Here is a 19,756-nt window from a genome sequence, read left to right on the forward strand (position 1 = left end):
TCGAAAATCTCCCAGTGTTTCCATGGACAGGAGCAAGGGCCACTGAGCTCATTACTCGAATAGAAGATGTGTTGTACTCAAACTGCTCTACATTCGGGTTGTCATTGGTTCCTCTCTGCTGACGTTGTTTGCCAAAAAATGGTTCAAGTATATCTTGGCAACAGATTCGATTGGATAGCAGGCTGTTCACTTCTGGAATGCTCAGTAAATACTGTCCCATTTCACAGAATGATTTCACTAAATATTGCACAGGATATTGTACATAATCAAGTAATTTGACAACTGAAGGTTTTACCAGTTATCTTGGTCCCTTCTAGAGTCTCTCTACTCAACAGCATGGTCTTTATTTACAGAGGCAGACAAATCCTCTCTTTCTGCTACACTGCTCTCCCATTTGTCCAGGTATGGAAGAAATTCATTTTGCAACCACTGTGAAAACAAGACTCTGTATTTGAGTTGTACTCTATTTATTAACAATCTGTATATAATGTATTAAATAAAAATTATATATGTTTGTGTGTATATATTATATTAAATAAAATACAAAAGTAAAATATATGTATGTATATATTATATTAAATAAAATACAAGTAAAAAATGTATATTGTCATGTTCTATATGTATGTATAGCTTGTATAGTAAGTGAAGTTACTTTAGTTTATCATATCATCAATAAGTGCCATAAATATTACCTTGAAACGAAAATCATTGACAGACCGATAAGGCGTTCTGAAGGGCTTCAATTTTTTGTAGCACTCAGAATAATTGGTAACATTCAGGCAGTCAAAGAATCGATCCATCATTTGACAAAATGTTGCTGTTCCCGAAAAAGCGTCTCCACCGATCTCCAGCAGAGCATGACACACTGACTCACTCAGTACCTGTAGACACACATAAACATGTGTATGATACATCCAGTATATTTCTGTCCAGAGGAAAGAGGTAAAGCAGTCGCAATGATTTCTACTGTGGCAAGGAGACGTACATACATTCTTACCTGAACTGCTAAGTCCACTCTCATTTTAGAAAACGAGGATAACTTGAGGTGCTCTAACCCTAACCCTAACCCTAAGGTTTAGGCACTAGTGGAAACGTGCCCTAGATATTTTAGCGCTTTGTCACCCCATCGACCAAACTGTTCGAACACTAGGGGCACAGCAGATGGTGAGGAACCTTGCGGTAGAATTTCTTCTAAGTACTTTTTGGCTTTGATTTCTTCTCTACGAAGAGCAGCAGCTCAATCAAACAGAGAAGCCTTGGATAGAATGTCAATACACCAAAGATGTGCCATTGAGACATCTAAATCAGTGCTTTTTCCAGATTGATATTTCAATACGGTAATGTGTGGCCTGTTCGAATTGCAGTAACGATATTGTGCTTCATTTACTGACTATACATATATTTTTCATATTTGAATTAGGATACAATAGCAAATGGCTAACTACGTTTATCGTATGACAATAAAAGCAAGAAAACAACTAACAACTAAAATACAATATATATTTAACTACTAATTGGTTAAAAGGAATCGTGTGATCCTTTCTCTATAAAACATCTACGAGTCTGGGCACTTGGCCTGTCCCGACAAGGCATTACTGATTTTCTTCAGAAGTACATTGGCATTGCAACATTGCAATTGAATGGCAATTCTTTGACGCCCATAGTTTTTAAACTCTGCCCTGTTTGATTTTCCAAAGTCATCCTTTGACAAGTCATCTAAATAGGTCTGCCTTCTTGCTCCATCTTCCAGAATGTTCCAAGACTAGTGGAACCACTCTCACAGACAACCACCAGGATGTTTTCTTTCTCGTAGCGAGCCAACTTCCTGTCTTCCCTTCTAGCAGCGGCTGCTCCCTCCATAGTGGTTGACGTTGGAAATATGTTCGAACTCCACGGATGAGCAAGTGCTATATCGTTGGAACCAATACCAGTATCAAAAACAACAATGTCTGGGCGGCTGTTAGATGTAGCATATCTATCTCTTGGCTCTTTTTATTTTGAATTTGAGATCGTTTAGACACTCTGACCACACAGACATGATCGAGTCATGTGACCACACATGACCACCCCTGTTTTGCATGTAATCTGATGATATCCGCTTGAGTCACCAGTTTCTCGTCCACAGTCACACGTCTGAATATTATCACACAAAGGCAAGGGAAGTCCAAGTCTGTCTGTGTCTGTCTGTCTGTCTGCCTGTCCTGTCCTGTCCTGTCCTGTCCTGTCCTGTCCTGTCCTGTCCTGTGCGCGCGGGTGTGCGTGAGCGGGTGTGCGTGAGCGGGTGTGCGTGAGCGGGTGTGCGTGAGCGTGTGTGTGTGTGTGTGTGTGTGTGTGTGTGTGTGTGTGTGTGTGTGTGTGTGTCTGTGTGTGTTTGTGTGTGTTTGTGTGTGTGTGTGTGTGTCTGTCTGTCTGTCTGTCTGTCAATGGTAGTATAATTTCAAACATCGAAACTATTACAGGCTAGAGGAGCTAGTACAGCCACGTCTAAAGTAAAATATTTGAAAGTTTTGTTCTCTGCATAAACTACACTTGAAAAAACATATATGATATATGGACCGTATTGGTCCACGTTTCTTCTCTATTATTACAGATAACACTTCTTATTTGCCACTTCTCAGCACCCCCTCTACCTTGCGATAGATAACTTTCGCATTGCATTTTTGCAACTGAACTGAAATGCGTTGTCTCCACTGCAGCAAAAACTCCGCCCTGTTCAGTCTTCCCAAGTCGTCTGTAGATCTGAGGGACAATTGTTGTAGATAACATTCTGATTCCTTGCCCCATCTTCCAAAATGCTCCAGGACTAAAGGGACAATGGTGAACGATTCTCCCCCAGGAAGGAGTTGTTTGTAATATTTGGTCAGCTTCTTCTCTTCTCTCTTTAGTGCTGCAGCTCCATCTGTGTGTGCTGCACTGCTGACGATTTCAGAGCTCCATGGGTGCGCCAGTGAGATGTCCAGGTCCACATTAGACCCAGAGCCACAGTCAAAAACAGAGATATCCGGGCGGTCATTTGAGTTTGAGTACCTGTTTCTAGGTTCCCGTCGGTGGTGTATATGGAGATCTCTCAAACAATCTGCCCACACTGCAGCTATGGACTCGTGGGACCAGACAGGCCCACCACCCCATTTACATGTCAAGAAATGATAGCCAGATCCATCAAGGGAGACACCGCAATCACATCTTTGGATATATCCTTTGAAGGGCATAGACAATCCCAACCTCATGCAGGCCGCCAAGCGAAAATCGCGGGATTCTAGTGCGAGCTTCTGCGAAGTTGGTATCGTATTTATCCATGCCCCTGCCCCTTTGCCTTGCAAAGACCGAAGTCTTGCTGCCTCTCTATCGCATGAGCTTATCATAATCGTGTCAGTGATGGCAGTGCTGGCTAAATCCTGTGTCAGTTTTCTTTGTAGTTTACTTTTATTCCGTAGCATATCTTCCAGTTGTTTGTCAGAAGGCACTGCCTCACGAAGAGCTTGAGCTATAGAACCTCTCTGGGGATCACCGTGGTCACCGTGGACAACATTATCAAGAATTTGATTCAGACTTGAAAAATAGTTTGGCAACTCTTTGATGCTGTGGGCCCACGATGAGACAAACGCACATTGAGAGAGCGATACTAGTGGTGTCATGCCAAATCCACCTACTCTGATTGGCAGGGAAGCCTGAGCCCAAGGTTTATCTCCAATATTTTCGTAGCCCATCAAAAGAGTGAATGTCTTCCTGGTTAGTGAGTCGTGGATTCTGGCCGCTGGAAGTAATAATGCAGGCGACACTGTTCGAGCAAGATGGTTGAGTCGAGGTACATGGCAATATCGCAGCAACAACGTCGCACTCTGAACATCCCCTAGATCTACTAGCTTATCACATAGCTGGCTGCCTGATTTAGCAGTGTCATCACAAGAAGCAAAAATGAAATCATCCCTGCCTATTGGGGTCCCAAGAATCACTGTGCCATCAGATGTGACTGGGATAGACGAGGCTGTGTTACTTGACAGGCATGGTGAGTCTAAACCAGAATATATCTTGCATTTATGATTGGCAATTGAAAGGCCAATGGCTTCAAATGCAGGTCGTAGATCATCTAAAGCAGATAGGACATCTTGGGGCAAACCAACCATGAAGACATCATCAAGGTAAGCCAAAACTCTGATAGAGGGGTTTGAATTCTGCAGATCACTCAAGATTGGATGTATTGCTGTCGAGAAAAGTGCGGGGCCCAGGGGATCACCCTGATGAATCCCTTCCTCGGACTGGATGATGACTGGAGAACCCCCTTGCTGAAAAAGTAGAGAACTAGGTTTAGAATACATTTGAGAGACATGATGTAAAATGTCAGGGTGTCTTGAGGACACTTGCTCTAGCAGATGCTGTCTGTGTACAGAGTTGAAGGCATTCTTGACATCTGTCTTCACAAAGATCCTATCACAGTCTTCCTCCAAAAGCAGTTGTACATGGTGCACAAGCATCTCTAAACCCCCGTCAGTAGCCACACCATGCTGTAGGGGATGGAAAAAGTTGGCAAAATCACTTCTTTTCTGCATGCACATTGCTTTGGCAGTGAGACGCCGCAGGGTTTCGCCTATTGCAATTGGCCTTACATCCCCATTAGGTTTTGGTAAAGCGATGAGACGTGATGATGACAAAAGTGATGTCACTGGATCAGGTAAGTTTCCCTGAGCGATACAAGAGCAAGCAAAATAAAGGCAATCAGCTAGCTCTTCATTCTCAAGTAGGACACGGAAATGTTCGTACCGCCAACCTGACGGCCCTGTACCTGATCCGTTTGGAGAACTTTGAATTGCTTTGAAGAGTTGACTCCTACTCAAAGATATCTGGTCACTGGTACATTTTCTCTGAGAAATCTCTTTCTTGCTCTTAGGGTGTTTATCAGAAAGCTTCTTGACTGTTTGAGATGTTGGAGGAGCCAGGCCTGAGCTCATGAGAACTCTAGATGCTCGAGAAAGCTCTCCACACCTTATTAGCCTCAAAGCTGCTTTTCGTGTCTCTAATCGATTGTCTACGGTTGTCTTAGATGGCTGAGACTCATTAAACTTAGCCAAACTGCCCCATTCAAAATTTAGGAACTGATGGTAAAGAGACTTCACTTGTTTCGAACTAGCTCTTCCACCTCTAGAGAGGGGAGACAGCAGCATTCTTGGAAGCAAAAATTATTGTGTTTGTCTGTCTGTCTGTCTGTCTGTCTGTCTGTCTGTCTGTGTTTGTGTGTATATCAACGCGTGTATATCAATGTGTGTGTGTGTGTGTGTGTGTGTGTGTGTGTGTGTGTGTGTGTGTGTTTGTGTGTGTGTGTGTGTGTGTGTGTGTGTTTGTTTATTGTGAATATTGTGAATTTTATTAACTTTTGTCTATTTATTGTCATTATCATTAATTAATCATTAGGTTGTATAATTCTTTGAAAACCTAGGGATGCGTCGATGTGATTAAACATAATCAACTAAATACCATCAATGTCCCACAGTACACTTAGAATTCAGTACATGCAAATGTGTGACAGCTACATCTCTCGAGCTTGTTATCTACGTTATTTCTCAATTCTGCATGTAGCATTCTTTCTTGCTTCACTTGAGGTGAACACGATTATCATGCTTTCGTTGAGCCGTTGCTATCATCTTTCGTTCCGTTAAAATTAATTCGTCGTAGATAGAGATCGATGTACGTGCACAGGAATACTGTGAAGCGCGACATGTATGTTATAGCGACCGCGGATCCAGAAGGAACCATGCAGCGCAACGTTTCCTACGAATCTTTCTTGCAAGACGACGTCGATCGTTCATCATCAGTCCTACTTACACCTATAAATATATTCTTGCACGGAGCGGGCTTGTTATCCACGTTCTTTCTCAATTCTGTAGCGCTCGATCTTGCATCACTTGCAGCCAACTACTGAGGTGGAAGAGATTATCGTGCTTACGTTGAGTCGTACGTTGCTAGCATCTTTCGTTCCGATGATAATTCGTCGTAGCTATAGCTAGATAAAGATTGATCTCGTACGTCTCCTAGAAGTACTGTGAAGCGACATGCAGTGACCGGATCTAGAAGAAAGCAGCGCTAGCGTTTCCTACGAATCTTTTCTTGCAAGACGACGCCGATCGTTCATCATCAGACATACTTACAGCAAAACATATTGCTCTCTTGAAGATCGCGGATGACATGTTGGTCCTGCGCAACGGACACATGCATGGTCTCATGGGACCTTCGCTTGGCTTCTTGCAGAACAATGAATTCGTTTGTTTTGCGATTCTTTAGTAAAAAATAACAAACGCATACAACTATTACCTGAACTTCACTCTGCGCTTCTCGGTTTGTCGACAGTTTGACCGTAAAATGGAGGTTTACGACATGTTGGCTTTTCTGTCATAATGCGCGGGATTGTTACGTCACCCATTGTTGGTCTCCCAAAGGTCTGCTTATTGTCTCAACAAATTCCCGAGAGTGATTCACGCCGATATGCAATTGTTACGTCACCTACGTTTGGCGTCCCAAAACGACTGCTGATTGGCTCAACAAACTCCCCGAGCGTGACACACGCTTGCAAACAAACACAGTTACAAACAAACATAGCGACATAGCGACAGACAGACCGGAAGTCAATTCAACCCGCTTAGAGTGAGCTTCTCGCGAAGCAGTCCACCACTTATTTAAGCTACGAGCGTAAAAGAAGGACACCACAATAAGTGGTGGACTGCTTAGGGGTCGTCCATATTTATCGGCATTTTCACGAGCGTACAAAACGTACGCTGGGGGGAGGGGGTAAAACCAGGCGTACGCTTTGGAAAAATGCCGTTCTAACGCATGCGTAGGACGTTCTCACTGAGGTAGTTCAATGGTATTGCACACAGGTTCGCGTGGTCAAACCAACCATTACGCTACGTAGCAGTTCGCTGCATCCGGGTTAATGAGCAGTATCCGGGTTTCTCTTCTCGCCTCGTGTCTTGATGGATAACGTAGAGAAGCTGTCAGAGTTGTCAAACTGTGCGGACTCTGTACATACGCACCCTGTGAATGCCTATCAGCATTTTGTCAACGCTTTTGTATATATCAATAACAGTTACGGCAGGCAAGATGCTGTGAGGAAGGCGCAGGAGGTTTGGAAGGTTGGGAGTGATGAGAAGGATTACATTTTGAAAGAAGCTTTTCGGAAGATAGAGATGACGACGAAGAGAAAAATTACGTCGTACAAATTAGATATCTGTGCATTATTGTTAATAATAAATACGAAAAACTTTCTGTGTATCAAGTATGGGCCTATTGAAGCATGTATTATTATTATGCATATACTTACAAATGTCTTCCAATAGACCTGATAACTAATAAATAGATTCACTAGAATAGAGCATGTTTAGCTGACTGGGAGGTCCACTAGAGCACTAAAAACCACCCATAAATGCCCCAGGTACTGTACGCCCCTGGGTGCTGGTATAGGTTGAAACGTTCAAAACTTGCCCTCAACTTTGTAGCTTTAGCAGCCGACGACACAGATAAACAGGATTTTTCGATTGTTTAGCTAGACGTTTTTGATAATTACTTGCATGTATGCGCACACAATAATTATCCACTAGTTGTGAGCGGAGCATCAGTGGACTACGACGACTTAGTTAAAACTTATTCTGCGTTTCACAATGGGACAGACAAACGTAACGGTGGACGGTCTCGCCTAGCAGTTTCACTACGACATGGAAATAAACTACGATCAAATAATTCGTCTATGAGCGTGTTCACATCGACATCTATGATTAGGCCATCATTAACGCAAGCGGTTCACACCGCTAACTATGATTAGTAAGTCACGTGGGCACGTGAGTCTAATTGGCCTCGACAATTTTCATCTGCCATATCCGGCAAGAATTCTCGAGAGTAGTCTTGACGAATCCATTGCTTTAGGTTTTGAAGAGGAAAACATTTAGTTTGCTTTTTTCGGCAGCTCCTTCAGGGACGGCAGGAAGTTGTCACATGTACAGGCACGTACGTAGTGGACATCTGACTGCGCTTCTGTACTGTATACGTCGACAGCGTTTGTACGTTTAAACATGCAACACCAACACCACATTAGAAACATCGGCGGCATGCTCTTCTTCTTTCTTCTAAACTACCTCACGTGCCTAAGTCACGTGCAACCACTAACGCCACTAATGTGGTTGTAATACAGCTCTCAACGGCGTTAGAATGGCGTTAAACTAATCATGATTAGGAACGGTGTGAACGAGTTAGCGCACTAACGCGAAATTAATCATGATTAGGCCCGGTGTGAACACGCTCTATGATTTTGCTTTCCCAAATAATGGAATTTAGTCCATATTGTAGACTCAGATGGCAGCTTAGTGTGTAGCGCCTGCCGTTTTAATATTTCCTAAGTTATGTAGGATGATTTTGTGTTAATATCAATTTTAATTTTATTTATATTAATAGTGCACCCCATCGTTTGGGCTCTGGATCCGCGCCTGTTGGTGGTAATTAATTGGGGTTAGGTACTGGCGTAGGATCGAGGGGAGGGGCTAAACATCCCTTTTTTATGCGTGTCAAGCAGAAACGCCATGTTTCCTATCAGTTCACAAACAATTATCGGCAAGAGATCAATTGTTAGCAGTAAAAATAATCGCAGCACCGCGTCTACGGCAACTCGTGTTCTAGCGATAAACCACGACTACACAGCAACAGCGAAAACGAAGCAAAACAAGTTTACCGAAAGCAAAACGTCTAAACAAAGTTAAAAGGTTGAGCACCAACGGTTACTTCTTCCTGCCAAAAATGCTCCTTCTCTTCTCTTTCTTTGGTTCAACATCTCCAGACACTGCAATGGCATCAGTAGCCATCTTAGTCTTTACTGCAGGAACATGCGACGGTGACTGAAGAGGTGTCGTATCAGGAGAGCTACCGAGGGAACCAGCGACCACACCAGCAACTTCCTGAACGTCGGTACCGACAAGAGGCAACGTCCTCTGCTCGTCGCCAGCGGCGGACAGTTGCTGCGACTGATCAACAGCACGAATCCACGATTTCATAACATCCTACGACACACGAGCACATACACAATCATTCGGCGAAATTCGAAACAACGCTCCTCCTGCAAGTCTAGAGTACCGAGTTCTTGGCTTGGAACAGCCATTCTCCTCCAGTGTTTGTTCTACAGAACACAGAAGACTCTTATTCTACGCATAGTTAATGATGTACAACAGACACAAATGAAGAGAAGCATTACAGTGCCAAACCATCAGCGGGTGTACATGCACACCACATGCTAAGACAAGCCAAATGATATAAGCCATCTTCCCCTTAAAGGAGAACTCTCACAAAATCAACTATCTCTCAGATGAAAGCTGTCACTTCATGACACAAGTTGCAACCGTTACTGCAGAATTTTACTGTAACGAAGAAATAAAGCATTGAAATTACCTGCGTAGGCGTGTTTAGTACCCGTATTTGGTGTATGCGTACCGCTGATTGTTGGTTAGCAAGGAAGACCGATATCTGTGCACATTTCAAGGTAAGGATTGTGACATATATGGTGGGAAGTTGTGATTTATTAACTAAAGCAAACTAGGACCCCAAGGTTATCACGCAAGTCTCGACTGTGGCAATACAACCTCAGAAGGAGACCCTTCTTGGATTAACTCATAGATCATGTCTTGCTGAATTTTGGGTGCGTTAGGAGCACTTGGTATGGTTAAACCTAAAGTAGTTGCTTCAAGAGAGTAAGACTTTGTGTACAGACGGGGAATCGTCTGAACAACTCGTTGCCGATTCTCTGCTTCTGTGGCTGTCTGGACCGTAGGTTTCCTGCAGGAAGATACCAGGCCTTGTATCTTTCTTTCAACAAGTTTTAGTATTTGGTGAGAGTTCTCCTTTAAGCCGGGTTTACATTAAAGACGTATGGAGGTGTTACATGCTCCGTTATTACGTACTCTGGCGTTTTCTTAGGTCCTTGCGTGTCTGTTCACATTAAAACGCTGAACACAAATCGAGGAGATGGAGAACACGTAAGAGAGACGCAGAAAATAGACTCGGGCTTCTATTCTTGCGTCTCGCGATTTTTTATATCAACCTCACTTGTGGAGTAATGAGTCCCGTATTTTCTGATGGAAGATAGTCTAATTTGAGAGCGTTCCTTTGTCATTGTATTTTTACATCGTCAAGACACATTTCATATGTCAAATTGTGATAGGCTCCTTGGTGGAGCCTTTGTGCAGGAACTGGAGCGACCCATTCTCTCTTCCTTTTCTCTGTTGTTGTTTTCGACACAACGCGAGCGCTAAAATCGGGGTTGCAATAAGTAAAACAGCTTCTTCGTAAAACACTGCAATGTGTAGCGTACACCAAATTACGTCGTTGCAAGTCACGCAAGGCTAGCGCGTTAACCAGAAGACGCAAGACGCAAACGCGTTTAATGTAAACGCAGTTTTAATGTGAACAGAAAAATGGTGCAAGGAGACGCAAGACGCGAACGCAGACAAGTAAAGTCTTGCGTGTTTAATGTAACCCGGCTTTACACGCTGGAGTAGCGCGCGCGTTCACTAGACGCCTGGTTGTTGGTGGGAAAACATGCACGTTACAGATGTAGATTAGACGTTGTTTGTACTTGCTCCAGCCTTGTCTAGAGCAAATAAACACATGTACAGGATGGACGACCGATGGCCGAAGTCTCGCTAGCAGCTACCAAACAGAGGTGAAGCTTATGATGACATCACGTTCGTCTATTGGTCGGTGACACCACTTCTCGTCTATTGGTTGGAATAGCTTCATTTGCATCTGTGCTAATCAAGTATAAAGACGGTCAGTCCTATGGTCAGTCGCACGGTCAGACGACTACTATACCCTTAGACCGGGTATCCAGGCCTGGGTAATCAGCACTAAAGCAGACAGACCTTAACCCCGTCCTCATGCCACGGGGGGGGGAAGGTCTGGTGAGGTTCCTTTGATCTTGCCATGTTGCAGCATCACCAAATTCCAGGGAACTAAAGACCCTATAAGGGCACGTTTCCACTAGTGCCTAAACCGGTTTAACAAGTGGTTTAAGCTAAACTGGTTTAAGAATTCACTTGTTTCCACCTGCACTAAACCAGCTCTATTTTAAACCTAAACCGCTTTCTTAAACCCACTTCAAAGTAGGTTTAGCAAAGTGGTTTAGGTTTACCTGTCACGTGACAGTAGCGCGCTTGTTTTGATGGCTCCGTTTTGATGATATTGACTATTTTGCTGGGATAGGATTGCCCTAAAAGATGTAAGGGTCGTTAACTAGGGGAAAGAAATCAGTAGCTACGGAAAGAGACAAAACGGTGTCCTTGGTCATCGTCATGCAAATTCCTACTAGCAGATGCTGAATCAGTGACAACCAACAGTTGCTCTGACTCAGCGATAAAGCAGCCCAAAACTTCAAAATAAGGCGTTCCTAGACGGTTTGTTTTGCACATCCCGGATGTACAAGTTCCTAGTGAAAACAGTCGCTTTCTTGAACTGGTTTAGTTCTTAAACCTGTTTAAGCTAAACTAGTTTAAGGTGCAGCTAGTGGAAACACAGCCTAAATGTTATAAAGAGGCAAAGACAATATAACCGCTTATGACATGTGCTGGGTATTTACAGTATGTAATCATCCATGCTATCTTTGACTCTAGACAAGCCATGAAAGAACGTTTCATGACCTTACCGTTGAACAGCTATGGTGAGGTGACTTCTTGTTGCCGAAATGATGTATGTGCGCGCCCTTTGCAGTCATTGACTTTCACGTAGCAATGCCAGTGGTGATGAGCGCGTACGTGTTCCGCTAGTATAGTAGGCTAGTCCAGTGAGAAGCTAGACGCTAGGCTGCATGACAACGTACTTACAGCGAGGCCATCATCTGATGGTTCCATTGCACGTGCAGTCGCGGTCAGTTTGTGTTTGACATGTGTCCTGTGAACTGAAAAATAAGGAGATGATTGCCTCGCCATACAGCCTACCGTCTAGCTTGTCACTGGACTAGCCTACTCACAACCCGAACGCCGTAAGTGGCCATCACCACTGGCATAAGTAAGTGAACTCAATAACTGCAAAGGGCGCGCGCACATACCATTTCAATGGCAGTTCTCGACAAGAACTCACCTCACGATAGCTGTTCAACAGTAAGGCCATGAAACGTTCTTTCATGGCTTGTCTACAGTCGAAGATAGCATCGATGATTACATCCTGTAAACACCCAGCGCGAGTACTAGGCATGATATTATCTTGCCTCTTTATAACATTCATAGGGTCTTAGTTCACCGAAATTCGGTGATGCAGCAACATGGCAAGATCAAAGGAACCTCACGCGGCAGACCAGGGTTAAGGTCTGGCTACGCGAGACTACGCATAAGCGAGGAACACGTTATCAGGATGTATTACTACGTTGTTCTGTAGGATTGACTTGCATTTCAAATGGCCGACCATACATTGTATGGTATCATCCGGCCTTGTAACTCTGCCAAACAGCATTCTAGAGCTTACTTGATACCGTAGATAGTGTTTTTATGACCTGGGCTACGATTCAGGCATCCTAAGGTTTCAAAATCATTGATAAGTTAGTTCCTCAAAAGTGATCAAAAGGCCAATTTGTTCAGTGTTCTTCTGTATTAAATAGTAACCCATGGTATGGGTCAGTTTGAACGGTATTTTTTAGTGTATCGGGGTCTTGAAAAATATGCATACCTTGGTTTGGCGGTGTACGCGCGTTGAAGAGCTGCCATGTTTCACACACCTGTTCCCCACAATTGCAGCAACATCTTTCTGTATAGAAATGTCGAACAGATCGTTGGCCAAGTCCCCGGAAGTCCTGGAAACATATCACTTGTAATTCTTCACTAGCTGATGACAGCATCTCCCTCTTCGACTCACTTGCGAACAAAATTTTCATCAACTTTGTCCATGGACATTGAGAGTGGAGAAAGTGCACGGCCTGCCATTATCCTGAGATTCTAGCTGCTGGGGCTTCTTCATCACCTGTTTAGAGGCGTGGTCTATAATAATCGACGCAATGTTGACTCTAGATAATTGCTTGTAGTCTTTGCCAATCGACTAGGCGTCAACTTCCCAGTGCAGGCTAGACGTTCATCTGGTTGACTGTAGATGCGGTAAGCGTGCCTCCATGCAAAGGGCTTCCCTTGTCTAGGCAAGGAACGTCTCATGCTTTGGCGTGACAGTTGACGAGTGACAGCTGCAAGTGCTTACCGATTTGTTGTTAAAGGTCGGTCACGTGCCTTTCAAGGCATCTCTTAATTGCATTACATTGCATGCGTGCCAGAGGCGTGGCTGGGCGTGGCTAAGCCAGACACAACTTTCGTCTTTACTAGAATTGAATATTGAAGCCACCTGCAAACGTTTATGAGATATGGCTCGCGCTAAAATTTTTAGCAACTGTGGGTAACTTTCTATTTACAGTTAGTATGGAGAAAGAAAATTGCACCCAGAGGCTATATTTTAATATTCATAATTTACGAAAATTGGACGGATGGAAAGATTGAATCTATTTGCAAAGTAGATGAATATTGAAATGACAAGCAATGCTAATAACTTTTTAATTAATTTTTATTTTTAAAATTGAACTAACGTGCTTGCAATTTCAATATTCCATTGCATTGAAAATGAAAATTGATTAAAAATTAAGTATGTTTTCAATATTCATTTTAATCTGCAAATAATTATAGTCTATCGATCAGTCAATTTTTCATTTCAATGGAACTGAATATTGAATTTGCAAGCAACTTCTAGACTATTTTCAATTTCTAATTCAATAAATTGTTGCTCTGAATTGAAAATGGAATTGACGAAAAAAATTGTCACACCGGCAACCCTACATCTTTCTCATTTTTTCAAAATGTTCTTATATTTGTAAGAGTTGGATCAAAGATGAAAGCAATTCTTGAGCCAAGACTGTAACAGCAATATCACCATTGCAAAACCCATTCACCTGTGTTATTTGTACAAAGAACCTCAAAGTACATGCTTGATTCTGTCAGAAACTACAAAGCTAGTTCTCCATAAAAAATGACATCATGCCCAACTTCATTCAGATTCATCACATTAGCCATTGCATAAGTGAGAATACTATCTCATTCATCTCACCCAAGTAAGGTGCAAACACTGTAAGCAGCCTACAGAAGACATCGGCGTCGGAAGCAGTTTCACTTTGGGGAAATAAAAACTTAGCATCATCAAGTACAGCTGTATTTTAACACAGCGGTAGAGTGTGAGTAAACACTTAAGAAACTAATTATACCGTTTACCCACCATGGAACTGCTTAGTTCTGTTTTTATCATACTTGCTTAGTCTCTCCTGAGTCATCAACAAACTCAGGACTGTTTTTACTCTAGCTACACAGAATGTTCTCTAGATACTAATGTTCCCGTTTCCTGTGACAAACAATTGCACTAAGTGATGGATTTCTACGCTCAATGTCTTGGAACTAGTTGTACTGTTCATCGCATCACATATTGTATGCACAATCATTAGTTATTTAATTGGAAGTGCTGCTTACTCTCTATACTCTCCATACTCCCATTTTCAAGTACAGTGAATACATGGAAATTCAAGCCTTGACAATCCTGCTCAAGTTTGACGGATTAAGCACCCCAGCCCTCTGTTCCAACGACTGCGACAGAATATTAACAGTCAGACATACAACATTGTCCGACGAAACGAGAGACGAGCAAACAATGTCCGTTCTGATCAAGTGAAGTTATGAACTGCTATTTGTAGGAAAATTAATGAAGCACCTAACTGCCAAATCCTTGCACAATTGTAAGTAGAAGTGAGGTGTTGTTTTATCCCACTCACCGTGAGTGTGGTTTTGTTTATGTTTGGAAGCTAATTAGGCTGTGTTTCCACTATCCGCACTTTAAACTAGTTTAGCTTAAATGCGTCTATAAACTAAACCAGTTCAAGAGAGCGACTGTTTGCACTAGAATTTTGCACATCCCAATACTGGGATGTGCAAGAGTCTAGAAACGCGGTAGTATTTGTCGAGCAAGGCTTGTTTTGAAGAATTAAGCTGTTCTGTCGCCGAGTCAGAGCATCTGTTGGTTGTCACTGATCCAGCATCTACAACTAGATATTTTCACTATAATGACCAAGAACACCGTCTTCTCTCTCACTCCATAGCTGTTGATTCCTATCCCTCAGTTGACGACCCTTACATCTTTTAAGGGAATAAGCACAATATTCAATATCATCAAAACGGCATTGTCAGAAACCATCTACGCAAGCGAGTTACTGTCACATGATAATTAAAGCTAAACCACTTTGCTAAACTTACTAGAAACTAGGTATTAGGTTCACATTTTTCACTAGCGTGTAAACCTGTTTAACAAGTGGTTTGAGTTAATTAAGGACTGACCTGTTTCCACCTGCACTAAACCAGATATAGTAGCGTGCTTGCTTAGATGGCTTTTGAAAATGCCGTTTTGATGATACTGTCTAATTTATTGGCATAAGATTGCAATGAGAAATGTAATGGTATTTAACTAAAAGAGAGAAATCAGCAGCTACGTAGAGAAGAAGACAGTGTCCTGGGTCATAACCATGCAATATCTAGTAGTAGATGCTGCATCAGTGACAACCAACAGTTGCTCTGACTTAGCCACAGAGCAGCAAAATGCTTCAAAACAAGCCTCACTTGATGAAGACTACAGTGTTCCTAGACTCTTGCACATCCTGGAATTGGGATGTGCAAGTTTCTAGTGGAAACAGTCGCTTCCTTGAACTGACATGTTTAGTAATTAAGCTAAACTAGTTTAAGGTGCAGCTAGTGGAAACACGCCTATGGTTAGAATATAACTGGTTTAGTGTAAGTGGGAACAGGTCAATTCTTAAACCGCCTGAGCTTAAACCTGTTATTAAACTGGTTCAAGTGCTAGTGGGAACTCGCTCTAAATGAGTAGTGTCTTGTAAAAGTTTGTGTAACTAACTGAACTTAATTAACTAACAGGTGTTTAGCGCAATTTGCTGTTTACTCTAAACTACAGCGTTTACTCTAAAACAAACTCACGACTAAGCCCAAATAGTCTGTGGTTCGTAACCAAATGAAGCATTGCTCTATATTACTGTGAAAGTTTGTAATGACAAGTGTTGGTTACATTTAGCTGACTGAATTAGGGAAATTTATTGAATGAGCCAAACCACACAGTCACACAATGCTCAAAACAATACAATATATAAATCTCACATCTTATTGGATACTTTTGTATTTGTATTTGACATTTCACAAAACACTCGTTGTTGTACTCGTTTCAGTGGAGAACACACCAACAACAAAACTTAACAGATTTGTTAAATACATTCGTAGGTGCATGAATGTGGCACATTTCAAAAGGGCTGGACAACTGTGTGATGCGGTAGATTTGGTGAACAGGATGGAGTAAAACCCATGTCCCAATGAGTTAAACATTCTCTTCCACTCTCCACAATATTCCTACATACCACAATTCACAAAAAATGTGTATGTTGTGTATCCATGCATTTCATGTCGTAGCTCTTGTAGTACTATAAATTTTTCACCCAGCCTTCTTCAGGGCTCAAAAATAGGTCGTCAAGTCGTCATTTGATGAGTTAAATTTTACAACTGACGACTAACGTTCTAGTCTAGGTCATCAAATGACGACTAGAGCAGACCAAGGCTAGTCTGTAATGGCTTTCTCGGTATGCAGGCGGATAACTGTACTGTACTGAAACATGCACCGCTTTGACACTCACATTGGGACATTTGTCCTACAATGACATGTACGCGTAGTACTATGCCAACAGCGTACGTTGACAAACTGTTCATATCCCGGATAACGAAACTGGGAGTGCAAGAGCCATCTCAGGATTCTGCCAAAGTAAAGGCATGAAGTTTGTGACTTCCTTGCCTTCGTGAAGATGTCTAGCTCTGTAAAACCTAGCACATCGTATCCATTGGCTCAACGGTAATGTGTGTGCTGAATACTTTTGGTTGCATGTCATTGTGGGAATACTGTGCTGTATTGAACTGTGCTGCTTGCAATGAATTAAATTCTAGAAAGTCATACAAAATGGTGGCATACCACTAAACACCATGATTGATATCAACATGACATTCTAGACTAAAAGTTTTGACAACCTAAAAATTTTGGAAACTCGTCAAATCATGACAACTAGTTGGACCAATTTTTTGAGATCTGTTCAAGCCGAGCCAGCCCTTGCCGAGCCAACCCTGTTCAAATGTCGTTCAGAATAAGCAAGCCAGATCACTTACTAGGTGTGTCTTGCTAGGCACGCTATATATATCACGTCTACATTAGAAATGTTCATGCCACCTTTCCTTGATCATGGAGCAGCTACAAGCTGAAACACCCCAAATTTCTTCTTGATGTCATTACAACAATCAAATGGTGAGAAGATTGGTTGTATCGCTAAAAGTATGATGCAGCGGGAAAAGTCTAGCTAGGCAAGATAACAATATGGGTGTGGTTCAGCTAGGTTTCCATTTACATAGTGAATGCAAGCCAAGCCAAACAATTTGAGTTTGGCAGTTTGAGGTGAGCCATTTCAGGGCAGCTCAACTTGGCTTGAATCAGCTCGGTTTACGTTCACATAATCTTTCAAAAGCAAGCTGACCCGTGCTTACACGGTTAGAAGTGCTCGTGAGTCATGGGCTATAAGGTCGTGTTCACACTAGCTCCATGCTAACCTGGTTTAGCTCAATTAAATGTATACTCCAAAGAACTGCGCAGCATCTAGTGCGCAGCGTAGGGTGCAACCAAAACAGCTATGTCTGGTGATCAAGGGCGTTTGCGAATGTGTCCTGGGTATGGATGAGTGCCTTGTAAACTGTTAGAACACGATCAATGGCAGCGTCCATTGCCTTCAATGCCAAAGAATTTCTCAAAACACCGATTCTCTCAAACGTTGCAGGATGGAGATAAATTTCATAAAATAATAATCAGCCTCTAGATGGTCCAAAAGTAGCACCGCAGTTTTTAAGAAATTTGAGGTTTTTGAGCGACAGAAACAACAAAGAGACCATTTCTGGGAATGTGATTGCGTCAGTAAGGCTCACATGATCTGATCGTGCGACACAAACAAGCTCCACTTGGTGGACAAAACTCTTGTTCTTAAAACAGCCCATCAGTTTTTAAGTTATGAAATGTTATTAATGCACATTTGTCAGGTTTACTCTGAGATAACGCCCAGATACCCAACTTGGTTAGTATGGATTTCCCATTAGTAAGCAAAGACGGAGCCAGTGGCTTAAGCCATACCTTCAGAGTGTGACTTTAAACGAGTTCATACACCGAACCAGTTCAAGAAGGCGACCGTTTCCACTAAGTATTCTCACATAGCTTGTGATATATCAGTGGGAAAAAGGAGAGGGATTGTGCTACATGAGCTTATCCACAATTAGTAGGGACTTTCTCATAGGAGATATCCAAGAGTTATCCGGAGAATCAATTTTGCAATGGCGCAGTATTCCTTGAACGACACTTGCTGTGATACATTCCACTGCTCTAATAACAATTCAGAGCAAACTTGGTTGTCACAGAGACTCCAAATTCAGCATCTAGGTCCTGATTTCTCTTTTACTTGATAATGCTTTTATCTTTCGAGGCAATCCCATACCCCAAAATATTAGACACCACCAAAACAGCATTGGCAGTGGTCATCTTCAAGCATGCTCACTACTACGTCACGTGACAGTTAAATCACTTGCTCAACCTGCTACAATCCAGTTTAGGAGAAGTGGTTTAGGGTTAGAATATAAAGTGCAGGTGGAAACAGGTCAATGTTTAAACAGTTTAGCTTAAACCAGTTGTTAAACTGGTTCAAGCACTAGCGGAAACGTGGCATTAGTGTCACATTAACGGCTGGATGTACAAAGCCTGATAAAGGCACAGTACTGTCCAACACGTTTCTGATCCACAACCAATCCTGATATCCTCACCGTAATCGCAAGCAATGCTTTTTCTTTGTGTAGTCCGATGCTTCTCCGCATTGACTTCCTTCCAGTGCAATAGGTGGAACTGCTGCATGATGGCTCTAGAAATGACACGAAAATATCAACTCATGAAACAGAAAACAGGTCTTCTCATCTAGTTACGTGAATCGCGTCCCGTTCATCCTTGTAGAAAATCAACTGGTTACTTTTCAGAACAACATAGAAAGTCTTCCACGACCTAAAGTATTTCTATAGATGAACTACATACAGACTATGTCAAAAGCATGGAATCTCACCTTGTGTGTGACTTCTTTCCTGCACTCTCGAATTCGTGTTTGCGACTCAGCAAACCTTCCATCAAGCCACCAGCCGGCATAAAACCTACGCAAAAACATGCAACTGTAAATTACACATATCAAATATCAAACGCATACAATTGTCTGTATACACAAATTCAGCCCAGTTACGTACATTGATGTTGAGCAGCTACAAGTAAAATTTTTTCGTTTGGTTTGGCAGCTGTTTAACCACCACTAATACTAACTATTGTGTTTAAATAACGCCAAACAACATTACTTGGTATCTATGTCTACCATATACAGCTATATAAAGACAAGATCTTGTCTATTTGCCTACTACTTTATGACATTCATTCATTGTTAGGCGAATTCTCCAGTCATGCTTGCCGAATAAAAATAAATCTACCAGTGTTAGTTGCTCTTATGTGCATTTGAAGCATCATAATGCTTTCGTTAGACACTTAATTAGCACAGTCAGGTAGTACCCTGCCACTTCTACATAACTACAACAGACCAAATGATGACTGTCTTGTCTGC

At 42.3% G+C, this 19,756-nt stretch overlaps 1 protein-coding gene across 1 annotated transcript in view; it reads right to left on the reverse strand.

Annotated features, from left to right (window-relative positions):
- Nucleotides 1-8,561: 8,561 nt before the first annotated feature.
- The window catches only part of LOC134176302 (spectrin beta chain, non-erythrocytic 1-like), a 78,252-nt gene continuing 67,057 nt past the window's right edge, over nt 8,562-19,756 (reverse strand). The window contains exons 36-40 of the mRNA XM_062642975.1: nt 19,217-19,301; nt 19,083-19,158; nt 18,927-19,021; nt 9,106-9,148; nt 8,562-9,032 (exon numbers count right to left, since the gene is read on the reverse strand). Of these exons, the coding sequence (XP_062498959.1) occupies nt 8,754-9,032; nt 9,106-9,148; nt 18,927-19,021; nt 19,083-19,158; nt 19,217-19,301 (578 nt within the window). The 3' untranslated portion in view covers nt 8,562-8,753. The remainder of the gene's footprint in view (nt 9,033-9,105; nt 9,149-18,926; nt 19,022-19,082; nt 19,159-19,216; nt 19,302-19,756) is intronic.

The sequence above is a fragment of the Corticium candelabrum genome, chromosome 2 (genome assembly GCF_963422355.1).
Source record: "Corticium candelabrum chromosome 2, ooCorCand1.1, whole genome shotgun sequence".
Classification (NCBI taxonomy): Eukaryota; Metazoa; Porifera; class Homoscleromorpha; order Homosclerophorida; family Plakinidae; genus Corticium; species Corticium candelabrum.